Source organism: Falco cherrug, chromosome 3 (genome assembly GCF_023634085.1).
Source record: "Falco cherrug isolate bFalChe1 chromosome 3, bFalChe1.pri, whole genome shotgun sequence".
NCBI classification, from domain to species: Eukaryota; Metazoa; Chordata; class Aves; order Falconiformes; family Falconidae; genus Falco; species Falco cherrug.
In genome coordinates, this window is record NC_073699.1 from 118,878,871 (window position 1) to 118,892,383 (window position 13,513).

Sequence of the window (13,513 nt, forward strand, 5' to 3'; positions counted from 1 at the left end):
CCTTATGAAAAACAACATTAACTGTGAAGTCAACCTACTGCAAAAGTTGTGATGATAATAGGAGAGTGTGATTGTAATAACGAAGTGTATGTATGCATACATTGGCTTCCTGTTCAGCCAGTTCAGACCAGACCTATATGGCAAAGGCTACCTAGAAGTCCTAGGTTTTTCTGGATTTGTCATCATGTCAGTGTTTGGGCAGAAATTTACCTGCCATATTGAAAAAAAAAATCCTATATAGGAAGGAAAAGCCTAGCATAGCTTGTTACATCCGTAGTGATAGAGGCAAATTGCTTAAGGTGTGTCTCCATGCAGCTGTCCACAGCGGATGTTATTCAGTACTTCCAAGAAAACTCTGTAAAAATATGTCACAAACACTTTTGTGAATAGGGCTAATTGAGATGGGCTTTCTTATGCAAAATCAGATCTGCTTTGTACCACTATTTATTAAGTCCCAGATGAATGCAACTGAGATCAGCTGGTGCATGTGTTGGACTCCCTGGTTCTATAAGCACTCTGTTTTAGTTGTTAAACCCCTATTGAAAAATTGTCAGTGTTTGAGATGCAGGTGCTGCCTGAAGTTTTCTCTTAGTTCACATTCTGTTCTCACTGTTTGAAATGCTTTATAAAGCCAAGGTGGTAAATAGTCTTGTCTTTTTTTGCACTAGGTTAAGCACTCTTAAGTGAGGTTGTGATTAGCATCTGTCTTGGAAATAATAAAATGTTGCAGATGATACTAAGCTTTCATGCTGAAAATTTGCAAGTCCATGTGTTCTTGTCTACCTAAATAGTGGATGACACTTATATGACTTGAGACGAGTTTGTTCTTGTAAAATTGCCTTTCAGACAGCAGTTATGGTGTAGCTGTTGTTTGAAAATGTAAATATCTTACCTGTCTGAGAGAGAACCAGTACTAGTATCTATATGCTAGGTGCTGAGATAATACTCTTGTGCTACCTGAACTGTAGTTAATTTACATCAGTTTATGACGTACTGCACCATTGCTTTCTATGAAACAAGTTTTTCTAATCGGCATTAGAAAGCGTGCTAGTAACTCTGGCAGTAGAAATTTTTCAGTCCTTCCTGTGAATGTGAATCTTACTTTGTAAGCTGTGGTTTATGGAGCAATTGCTTTGTCATGGTTTGAGGCTGTGAAGATTATGTTCCAATCCTATTGCTTGATTTTTTGGTTAGTTGTTGAACTTGTACCACGTTCTCTGCAAAAATCTGTGGTTTTCTGTCGCTTGTGTTGCTGTGGGAGATGAACTGCATGCTGCCAGTCACTGGGGGTGTCAGCTATTTGTGTTCATTCAGTAATCGACATCCGGAGGTGTTGGCCGGACTGCGTCATATGAAGTTGGCAGCTTGCTGAAGTGACACATGTCTGAAGAATGTTTCATTGTATTAGCACAGAGATATGGTGGTTTTGGTACACAAGATCTGGAAAACTAATAAAATGCTCATCAATTATTACTTTTCTATTGCCATTTAAAGTTTTAAATGTATGGAGTAGTTTGCTTGTGTCTGAGCTATATCTACGGCACTTCACCTTTGTTACTAAAAGATATTGTTTCGGTTGCAACTTCATCAAGCAGATTGTTTATGGTCATCCTTCTGTGGAGTGAGCCAACTGTCCTGGTTAATAAGAGTATATTGTCACTTAATGTAATTGTGTCATTAGTATGCTGGGAGGGTACGAGATTTTGGTAGATCAAGGGTTGTACTTGCCACTACACCAACAGAATTTGCGTAGAGTCAAAATAGCGCTCATGTTTCTACCAAATATTATTTCAGTAATTGAGCAGATCACATGACTGATAAAACCATATTGCATATTGAATAATCCTAGGTTTTCATGTTAAAACGTCTTCAGTAGAGATTGATTAATACTGTCTCTGTAGCTCCATACAGAGTCTAAAGGATGTCTCCCTGGAACGTTACAGCTCTCTAGAAATAAACATTATCTGGGGAAACCCCCTTTCAAAACACCGAAATGCAAAGTAGTTGCAGGGTGACTGTGCTGAGGGCTGATGTGTCACTGGGCCCTACGCTGGCTTTTGTATACTTAGTTATTGCAAGGCTTGCTAATCTATTTTTTTAAAAAGTGTGCTGCACAGTATTTGCTTGAGGGTTACATGGAATTTTAAAATACATTCATTTATATACTGCTCCACAACATTTTTTACTTGGGTTTTTTTACACTTAATGTTTTGCTCTTTTTAGTTTCTGCCACTGCCTTCTACAAAGCACAACCTGTAATTCAGTTTATGTGTGAAGTTCTTGACATTCATAATATTGATGAACAACCAAGACCTCTGACTGATTCTCATCGGGTAAAATTCACCAAAGAGATAAAGGGTGAGTAGAAATGTATCTGTTCTGTCCCAGGTAACGCAACCAAGCTAATTCTAAGGGACTGGTTTTTAACTGGAGTCCTCCTGGTTAGCATGCATCAGCAGGGCCCTGGAATTGCCAAGAGAATTTCAGTATGCCCTGTTTGTAGTTCTAGTCCTGAATGAAACAATGCAGCTCTACAGAAATGAAAGATAAAAAACGAAGTGTGTTCCCAGTGGCTTAAAGAGGGAAAGAGAAAGTATGTTGTTTATGGCCTGGACAGAGGTAAGATGCCTTGCTGGATGACTAACCTTTTGTAAGCAAGGGTCACTGAGGCCATCGTGGTGTCATGCTGTAGGTCTCCCGCTGTTTTAACACTGAGGCAAAGTGAAAATTGATTTCAAAGCTAACATCATTGATTCTTTGAAAGTATGCTGTTGCAGTGACTTGTAATAACTGAGTGCCTTATGGAAAAACAAATACCACTTGCTAACTTGCAGCTGAAGGCCAAATTCCATTCCAAAGGAATTGCATAAGCTGCTGGTTTGAGTAGTTTCACTCCATATATGCTACATTGCTTGTGTTTTCCCATATTCTTTCTTTCCAGTCTTAATTTGCAGAGAGAGAAGCCTTGAAAGAGCTCAGCTTTGCTCTTAAATGCTTGCATTAATTGATGCAAGATTAGACTTTCTTGAAATACAGGATAGCAAAAATAAATTTGAACTGTAGTCGTGGACAGATGTGTTCATAGAATAGTCATTAGGGGAAAAAAGCTTAAAGGAGTTATTTTGTAGTAGTCCTAACATGCCGCCTTTTCACATCTACCTATCAGTCTTCATTCTGGAAGACAGGTAACTGGAGAGTGGAAAGCTGTCTCTGCTTGATCTTGGATGCCTCAGACACTTTGTTACCATAGTCAGAAGATACCGAAAGGTTACCTTGGCTGTCGGTATTTGGGTTTACTACTGTAGTACCTGCGAACTCCAGCCAAGATATGATCACGTATAGTGAAACAAACCCTGCACTGAAGAATTGGCAGTCTGTGAGCAGCTCTGTGGGAGGGTAGTGCCTTCTGTAGTGTCGTTGCAGATTAATGACAAAGCGGTGAATGGGTTCCAGATATTTCTGTATTCACAACCCTTTTCTGCCTGGCCACAGTGATTCATAGTTATTTCTTTGTGTTTTCTCTTAATGGTCTATCGGGGCACTGGTAGTTTATTTTTTGATTATACCATCCTCTAAGTAATACTGATGTTAAGGTTGCAATTAGTGTTGTTGGGAATCAATGAAGTACAGTTGACACTTCTTTGGGATGTCTGTCCCTAGTAAACTAAAGACAGTATCTGCTGTCTGGTGCTTAGGGACCTGATCGGGTGTGGGGGATTCAGTCTGTGGTCCACCATCCACAGGATTCAACAGGACAAGTCATCCAACTCCTTTCTCAAAAGCCTTTGCTAGTAGGCTGTGGGTTGAATCTTTTTGGGTACCAAGGCTCTGTTTTCGACTGCCTTCTCTTCTGTGGGGCTGGGGAAAGACAGAACAGCATGTCGATGCTACGCAGCACTTGTGTGATAAGCTCAGTACTTCCAGCAGATGTTGAGTTTGCTCTGTACATACAGTACCGCCAGTGCCTGCGCAGTTAAGAGCCACTGAAAGCCTCTTGAAGCTCCCATTGTTGCTATCGTTGTTGTGGATAGAGAGTCAGGTCTGGTGAGCCTCTGGTGTACAGGCTGGGTGCTTTTAGACAAGATCTTCAGCTGCTCAAAATCTAATGTTAAACTGGGTCAGGGAAATTAAAATTACAGGCTGAATGCGGGCACAAAGCTGGGGGTGGGAAATGAACAATGAGGTAGAGATCTGGGTTTACCTTTTTAATTATATTGGAACTGCTGGTTTTCAGAGGTATACAGCATTGAGAATGAGAAAAAAAGAATATGGTGAAAACAGCCATCTGTGTCTGAGGTTAGTCACGTGCCTGTTAAATGAAACTGCTACAAGAAATTAAGATCACATTGAACATTAAATATTACACATTATGGTTTGGTCTTGAGGGTAATAACCTGATTAGTCAGAAATCAAGTTATAATGAAAGAAAATCTTCAGAGAATAATTTCTTACGTGGTGCTGTTTGACACTGACGATCAAAGCTGTTGGATTCGAACATGTTCTGTTATAGGAAACCTTGTGTCTCCTGTGCAGATCTTTGTGTAGTTATGACATTGTGGGGTTTTGGTACTTTTATGCAGGTCTAAAGGTAGAAGTCACTCACTGTGGAACGATGAGAAGGAAATACCGTGTTTGTAATGTAACAAGAAGACCTGCAAGTCATCAAACGTAAGATGCTTTTTGTCAGAGCATAAACTGTGTGATAACTTAACGCTGAATGTGTAACAGGACCTAATATTTTATTAATTGGGGGGGGGGGGGGTGTTGATAGTTGTCAATGAAGATTTCTGTACATATTAATAAAATGTATGTCTTTTCAGCTTTCCTTTGCAGTTAGAAAATGGCCAGACTGTGGAGAGAACAGTAGCACAGTATTTCAGAGAGAAATACAACCTCCAGCTGAAATACCCTCATCTTCCTTGCCTACAAGTGGGACAAGAACAGAAACACACCTACCTGCCTTTAGAAGTAAGGAACTTAATCTGATAAATCAGCTCGCTATCGGTAGGCTGTATCATTTCGCAAAAGGTTATGCAGTGGACTTTGCAGTACAGCCACGTTTACATATTTACATGTTCATTCTCCTTTTATCTCATTAAAGGCTATCTAGTGCTTTAAAGTTTAGAGCTCTGAGAAAGAATATCTGGTTACTTAAACACACCGGGGGTGTTTTTTATAGTGATAGCGTAGTATTGTGTGTGCACGGTATGTTGGGATGTTTCTAATTACTCCTATGGTGTATTGACGCTTCTGATTTTCCTTTAAGGTATGTAATATTGTAGCTGGCCAGCGGTGTATCAAGAAGCTAACGGACAATCAGACATCAACTATGATAAAGGCCACAGCGAGATCTGCTCCAGATAGGCAGGAGGAAATAAGCAGATTGGTTAGTTCTTTAATTTCACTTTGGTGTGATACTGCTCACTAAATAACACTGGACTAGATTACATTAACACACAAACTTTTTGTGACCAATCTAATCTTTTAATTCTTTCTTTCTAGCCCTTTAACTTGATAGATTTTAATTCAAAAAAATACTTTTTTTTAACAGTATTTATTTAAAATAACTTGCAACAATAGCGTGAGTCCAGCAGTATGGGCTTTTGTGTGTTACAATCTTTACAATTAATTCCAAGCAGGTATCAGAACTACTCTGGACTAATAGTTCACTGTTTTACTGTAGTGGACCCTCAGGGTTTTAAAAAAAAAAATTTGAGAAATGGACTTGGATTTTAATACCCAAACTCATGAAAGTAAGATTTTGTTCTAGGTACTTTTCTGATTCCTATTGATGTTTGAAAGCCATACTTCTTTTTTATTGTTGTTATTATTATAGGACATATTTGTAGTGATACTGAATACTTTGAAAATCATGAGCTAGACTGAAGACTTGGGTCTTGAAAATTTCCCATTGTTTTTTGTTAATAGTTTGAAGATGGTAGCGTTGCTATTTTCAGTGCCTGTTAAAATGAAGTAGAAACTGGAGCAACTTGCATCGAGAATCATACAAGGAATCTATAACAGGGTAGAAGAAGGAGTCTAGGTGCCCTGAACCTCGGTCTTCTACTTGAGATGTTTTGACTGCTTGCTTTAGTACACACAAAATATTTTCGTCTGATAATTCCAGTATCTTCTTGGCACTGAATCCAGACACTCTAAACATCAGTGTTTTTTTCTGACTTGAAGTATTTTTAGTTGAATACTCTTACACAGATAACTCTTATTGAAACAGTCTGGGTTTTGAGCCGACAAGTTAGCCAAAATTTTGTGATTAAAATAAGGCTGTTCTGGAAAATCCAGAAGACATGAATGTGCAGTAATAAAATGAACTAATTTGTTTAATCTTGGGTTTGCTTGTCTCTGAAGGACAATACTCACAGGATAGATCAAAAAGCAAATGTTATTGAATGAGCATACTACAAATAAGCACTTGAGTAAGGGAACAAAAAATATCTAACATATCATGTGGTATTAATTGTTTTCACTGGGGATAGGTTGATAGTGTTGAGCAGTTAAATCTGAACTTTTTTCAATGACAAGGGGAATTGTAGAACACTTCTGCAACATTCCTGTTAGTCTTCTGTTATATGAATTATAACAAAATACTTCTGTAACATGGAAAAAACCTATTCTTCTAGGTGAGAAGTGCAAATTATGATGCAGATCCATTTGTTCAAGAGTTCCAGTTCAAAGTCCGGGATGAGATGGCCCATGTGACGGGGCGTGTGCTTCCAGCTCCCATGTTGCAGTATGGAGGACGGGTCAGGTTTTTGCATTGTCTTTTGTTTCTGTTTTGAAGAGTGATTTTCCATGCACATTGACTATTTTAGTCAGTTCAGTTGCATTGTGCAATGCAGGGATCATGGAGTTTGAATGGTAAATTTCTTTTTGTTATCTTGAAACTGAAAATAGCATAGACTTTTTTTCAATCACTTGAACATCTGTTGCTTTTGTTTCTGCAGAATCGAACAGTGGCAACCCCAAGCCATGGAGTATGGGACATGCGAGGGAAGCAGTTTCACACTGGTGTTGAGATCAAAATGTGGGCTATAGCTTGCTTTGCAACACAGAGACAATGCAGAGAAGAAATATTGAAGTAAGGCATGTTGTGGTTCAGGCTTCAGACTGTTCTCTTAATGAAGCCATCTTAGTGAAAACATGAAAGTAGGGCTTCTAAATGAGTGTGTTACCTGGTTTTAATCATCTTAAGATGTTAGGGAGAGAATCCAAGCTGGTTTGCTTCCTTGCTGGAAGCTACAGTCAAGACACTGTGTCTGGGTACACTGGGTTTTGATCCTGTGACATTGCTGCTTTGTGAATAGTTCCTTCTAGCATCTTGAATGAACTACTAAAGGTGTCTAAATGTGAGATTTTTTCCCCCTGCTTGTTCTGTCATGTTCCAAAGCTGTACAGCCTCCGTATAATGAATATTTTTAAAGTGCTGCTTTGAAAAGCTGTTTGGAATAGTTTGAGTAACACAGTTCTTCTATTCTGTTTTGGTGGTTGTGTGCTGTTGCTGCTGTGAAAATTCAAAAAACTTCTCATCTTTAGGGGTTTCACAGACCAGCTGCGCAAGATCTCCAAGGACGCAGGGATGCCGATCCAAGGCCAGCCCTGCTTCTGTAAATACGCCCAGGGTGCAGACAGTGTGGAGCCCATGTTTCGACACCTCAAGAACACCTATTCGGGGCTTCAGCTCATCATTGTCATCCTGCCAGGGAAAACACCGGTGTATGGTAAGGGAATACCTCTGTCTTTACCCATGTGGTCAAGTATCGTTCTGAGAAATTTGCCACCCAACATATGTTACAAAATTCTTTAGGCCTATCCTTTAGGCATTAGAAACGAATGTTTTGTGTCTGAAGCTAAAATGAATTGTAAGTAGGGCTGAGCATGGAGATAATTTGGAAGTTATTTTGCAGGGTATGTACATACTTAGATTATCGTGACTTAAGCTAAGATCAAAATACAGTAAAATAATTTCAAATGGATTGAAGTTGTATCCTAATATTTGCTTCTTAGCGGAGGTGAAGCGTGTGGGAGATACGCTGTTGGGAATGGCCACACAGTGCGTTCAAGTCAAGAATGTCATTAAAACATCTCCGCAGACCCTATCAAATCTGTGCCTGAAGATTAATGTTAAACTAGGAGGAATCAACAACATCCTTGTACCTCATCAACGGTAAGATGCTTTGTGGAGACTGATTTGGGTTTTAACAGATGCGGTTACATTTCCTACGTAGCATCCAAAATTTAAACGTGGCAAATTTTTAATTTGAAATATTCTTCTGGTAATAGTACATGATATTTGAGGTAGAATTAAATTTCTTCTAGCATGGACTCAGAGTGATTGTTGGCTTATGAGTCTTAAGCCAAGATTCTTTTCAAATGTTTGTTCAGTATTAAACATTTGAAGAGAAACTGCAGATCTAGAGGTGTTGAAATATGAATGTAATCAGCAGTTTTTGCAGGTTTAAGAGCATACAACACATCACAGAATGTAACTGTTGGGCATACCAATGTGCTGTTGTGAATAAGTGTAAAAGAATACTAGAGGCATCTTCTCTTGCTATAACAGGCTGAGTAATTCAGCTCATGCTTGTTCCTTGCGTGACTCTTCTCTGTGTTCTTATTTGAATGTGTGCTCCAACTGCTTTGGTGCCTTCAGTGGGAAGGTTTGAGAAGTCCAGCCCACGTGTGCTCCCTTCTTTCTGACATGGGTCATTGTAGAGAAGCACAAGTCTTTTGGTCCTGAAGACTAGAAATTAGCATTGACTCTGACCTTTACTAAAGTGTATCTATTTTTGAGTGGAAATATGTATAATGCAAGGTAGAAGCCAGAAAAACTTTTGGAGTATAAGTCTTAAGAATTCTTTCCTGAGAGCTTGGAACCAAAGTTTAAATGCGAAACAGTACTGTGTGGAAGAACATTTTCAAGGCATTGGGTGACCATCCTGCTGCTTAAATTGTGTAAGCCAGAATGTGTGCGCTGCTGCACCCAGTCATTTGTTGCATGGCTGATGCAGTACCAAAGTCATGCTTAGCTGACCTCTGAGCGTTACTGTAATCATCCTGTAGAATGATGGTTTACGTAAGAAGTTGTCTGTACCATTCAGGTGTATCTCTGTGGCTTTTCTCCACTAGAATCACACCACAGTTAAATGGCAGTGTATTTTGGAACGACTGCTGGGGTGGTTTCAAAATTCACATCTTGTGCACAAAGATTTCATTGTTTAGGCTTGGCTGAGTACCTGATAAGAAGGCATCTCTGTGCAGCTTAGCTGAAATTGAAACAAAACCTCATATTGAGCGATAACCTTGCGCCAACTGTTCATCTACAAGTGTGACTTAGCACTTTTTTCTTTTTGAAGACCTTCTGTGTTCCAGCAGCCAGTGATCTTTTTGGGAGCTGATGTCACTCACCCTCCTGCTGGAGATGGAAAGAAGCCTTCCATCGCTGCTGTAAGTTTTATGAAATTAGGATTGTTTTTTTATCTTTGGTAAACGTTAGAATAATAATGCAACTCATGGACTATGTCTGTGTCAAATATGTTTCAGGGCTTGTCCCAGTTCTTTGTACACATGTCCGGTATTATTAATGATATATTTAAAAGAACTGATCTAATCTGAAGTAGCAGGCAGTGGGTTTTTCTTAGCTTCTGAATGTTTAAATCAAAGTAAAATGGCAGTCCTGGTAAATAACATTTCTGAAAAAAAAAATTGTAAAGGAAATAACGCAGCTTTGTTGAGTTAGTTAATAACATATTTGTATTTTTAAAGGCCTGGTTTGGCAGGAGTGTTTTTGATACTACTTGCCTCTTGTGTTGGTACAGTCTGGGAGATCAAGGTTGGATGCTTGATCAATCCCTTCCTATGTTGTCCCCTTAGTATTTTACTTAGCATTGATTGTAGTTACAGAAACTGTCCTTGTTTAAAGTAACTATATGCAAACTGAAGTGAAAGTGAGAAAGCTTCAAAGAAAAGTCTGTGTCTGGACTATAAGAATATGCATTAGCGTGCTGTCAACAGAGGGGAAGACTCCAATTCTGCAGATGCATTTCGGCGTGCTTGGAGGGCAAGTTCTGTACCCTTTTCAAAAGGTGTTAAACCTGTACCTACTAGAAGTTCCAGTTAAAAATGTTACTGTGATTGTTGGTTTAACATAAGCATCTTTTATTTGAAAATGGCTCCTCTTGCCTTTTTTGCTATTTTAATTTTTTTTTTATTATTATTTGTTCTTGAAGCCTTTACTCATGTACTCTTCCGCTGAAGGTTGTAGGTAGTATGGATGCTCATCCAAGCCGATACTGTGCCACAGTGAGAGTTCAGCGACCCCGGCAGGAGATCATCCAAGATCTAGCCTCCATGGTGAGAGAACTTCTCATCCAGTTCTACAAGTCAACACGGTTCAAGCCCACACGTATCATCTTCTACAGGGACGGGGTCTCTGAAGGACAGTTTCGACAGGTTGGTTCACATGTGGGTTTTTTGAAGGACTGTGTAATTCCAGTTCTCATATGGGAGTAGCTGTACTGTTGGAGTTGCTTACATTTTACACCAAGATGCCACAAAATCATTGAGACATAAGGACAGAATTTCTTAAGCATGTTGGTTGGGTAAGAAAAGCTGTAACTTGTTTCCTGTCTGGGAAGGACAAGTCTTAGAATTGGGAAATAATATCTTTCTAAGTACTTCCGAAGACGACTAGTTGTGTAGCAAAGTTGCACTTGATTTTAACTACAAACCATTTATTATGTGTCATGTGTAGGATACAGTGGAAGGAAAACCTAAACTATTCTGTTCTTGTGCTTGTAGGTTTTGTATTATGAACTGCTAGCTATTAGAGAAGCCTGCATCAGTTTGGAGAAGGATTACCAGCCTGGAATAACCTATATTGTGGTGCAGAAGCGACATCATACACGTTTGTTCTGTGCTGACAGAACAGAAAGGGTAATTGTTGCCCTCTCTCATGGAAGCCTTGTGTGAAAAGCTTGATGTCAAGCACTTGCGCTCCTGGAGAAAGTACTAGCATGGGCTTCTCTGTCATTAAGGGAAGATGTTGAATTGATAAGCGCAAAATGTGGCCCCAAATTGGAAATCATTGACCTTAAGTATGTTTAGAAACAAAAATGGTCCCCATCAGGCTTTGTCCTGTTGCACATTGGTTCTAGTCTTTGTCAGTGAACTATAGCAAATATCCATGTAACTAACTAGGACCAAGTCTACAACAGTTGTAATGGAAGAAAACACAAAATTATGGAAGCTTTAACTTGTCTTTTCTGAGTCGATCCAAACTCAAGCTGAAAATTCTAAATACCAATGTATGTGCAGCTCTTCTGTCTTTCTGAGATTCAAAGTTCTTACAAGTGCTGTAGGTGCGCTGTGCCGTGTTGAGATGGTAGAGGGATACAGTATCCTTGTCAAAGATCCTAGGCTGCTGTATTGACACATTCCAAGCAGGACTGAAGCAGTTCATTCGGTGAAACCTTGCATGTGTTGAATTAGAATCTTGTATTTTTAATTACAGTTGAAATGTATAGACAGTTGTTAGCTGCACTTCTTAACAAAACCTTTTTTCTAGGTTGGACGAAGTGGCAATATTCCAGCTGGAACAACTGTAGATACAGACATTACACACCCATATGAGTTTGATTTTTACCTCTGTAGCCATGCTGGAATACAGGTACGATTTCTTTTTTGTAGGCAAGTGTGAATTTAGAGCACGGTTTTTCTCTCTGTTTTGTAACACTTGTGTTCCAATTACTTTATATGGAAATGTCATTTTGTCTGAGATCCCATGTTATTGTGGGACCAATAGTATTTTTGCTTAAGAGGTGGTCTCTGCTACATCTTTAAACTTGCATTGGTGGTAAGTGATGCTTTTTAAAGTTTATTGTAGAGGTCACTTTATTTTGTGCCTTTGTTATTTCTGAAGGTAAAACTTGCTACTTCTCTGATTTATAGCCACAATGAAACTTGCATTGAATCAAATCTTCAAATGTAAACAGTTTATAAGACTGAAGGCAATGTTTGATTTTATTTTTTTTTTTTTTTGACTGTATGCAAACTAGTAAGTTACAGGCTGTGGAAATTAAATCCAACAAGGTGGTGGTATTGCCAACAATACAGTGGAGAGTCAACTTAATGACAAAAATTGTATCAGAATGTTTAAAAAATGGAGGGAAATGAACTCTTTACATTTTTATCATTTGAGTCTGACCATATTGTCACATGTTAGAGATTTAAGTGTGGAAAAGTAATTTTGAACTCCTGAATAAAAAACACTGCGATGATTCAAAACTGGAAAAGAAAACATGCCCACCCAACCTAAACAAAATGTTATGACTGGTTTCCAGTTCTCTTAAGAGTTCCCAAGAACCATACTCAGTGGTCAGTACTTGTTCATGATCTGTAAAGGAAGCGTTAAAGTACTGGTGGTGAAAGTGTGTGTCTGGGGGGAATCTTGACATGAGTGACATGTAAAAATCTGATTCAGCATAATGCCAAAGAGCAGTGCAACCATTGAACCTGTAGGAAAGATGACATTGTGTGGGAGTAAGGAAGCTCTATAGGTAACCTCCGAAATACTGGAACTGTTTCTGGTGTTTGTACTTCAAGTTAGGGTGCCGAGGAATGCGAAAGAGTTAAAAGCAGCAGTTATTTCTCTGAGAAATGCTTCTCAGTGAGAAACAGTTTTAATTGAAGGTAGTTAAGAGGTAATATAATCATGGTTTAGTCATGTTGAGAGCAGATTTTGATTGTTGAGGGTTATCTAGAAGGCATGTGGGTTTTTTTCCAAGCAGGAATAATTAAAGTAACATAATCATGTAAATTTTAGTAGTCTTATTCATCTCTAAAAACACTTGGGGCTGACATAAGACTGAATTTTCTTTGGCTGCTGTTATGTAGGTGTTCAGACTAGATAGTCTGACCCTTTCTGAACTGAAAAATCTGACTTGATTGTGGAAAAGCCAGATAAGTGAATTGATGTTCCCTTCTTCTTAGGGTACCAGCCGTCCCTCACACTATCATGTTTTGTGGGATGATAACTGTTTTACTGCAGATGAACTTCAGCTGCTGACTTACCAGCTCTGCCACACATATGTGCGCTGTACACGATCAGTTTCTATACCTGCACCAGCGTATTATGCTCACCTGGTAGCATTCAGAGCACGATACCATCTTGTGGACAAAGAACATGACAGGTAAATGAAAATTTGTGCTTAAATTTCTGTCCCCATTGGTCTTTGCTCCATTGGCAGGCATAAAGCCATCTGACTATAGATAATTACTGCTCGTTTTGCAGTTGATTTTTGCTAACTCTGGGACTAGTCTCAAGAGAATCATTCCTGACAGCTGCTGCTCAGTTTCAGACAAGAGTGAGTTGGTGGATTCTGCTGAGTAACACTCAAATTAAAAGAATTAGGTTTAATAATAAAGTATTCTGTTATAAATTTGACGTGGTCTGAGGGAATTGAGCCACACTTTTACTTTCTTGCTTTAGAATTAGTCA

General features: G+C 39.0%; 1 protein-coding gene across 8 annotated transcripts in view; it reads left to right on the plus strand.

The window, feature by feature from the left end:
• The window catches only part of AGO3 (argonaute RISC catalytic component 3), a 41,096-nt gene that overhangs the window by 16,199 nt on the left and 11,384 nt on the right, over positions 1–13,513 (plus strand). For all 8 annotated transcript variants that reach the window (XM_055704613.1, XM_055704614.1, XM_055704616.1 and 5 more), the window contains exons 6-18: positions 2,224–2,358; positions 4,581–4,668; positions 4,821–4,968; positions 5,267–5,386; positions 6,639–6,761; positions 6,963–7,096; positions 7,552–7,736; positions 8,023–8,182; positions 9,372–9,462; positions 10,273–10,467; positions 10,816–10,950; positions 11,582–11,683; positions 13,006–13,205. In XM_055704613.1, coding sequence (XP_055560588.1) covers positions 2,224–2,358; positions 4,581–4,668; positions 4,821–4,968; positions 5,267–5,386; positions 6,639–6,761; positions 6,963–7,096; positions 7,552–7,736; positions 8,023–8,182; positions 9,372–9,462; positions 10,273–10,467; positions 10,816–10,950; positions 11,582–11,683; positions 13,006–13,205 — 1,816 coding nt within the window. The remainder of the gene's footprint in view (positions 1–2,223; positions 2,359–4,580; positions 4,669–4,820; positions 4,969–5,266; positions 5,387–6,638; positions 6,762–6,962; positions 7,097–7,551; positions 7,737–8,022; positions 8,183–9,371; positions 9,463–10,272; positions 10,468–10,815; positions 10,951–11,581; positions 11,684–13,005; positions 13,206–13,513) is intronic.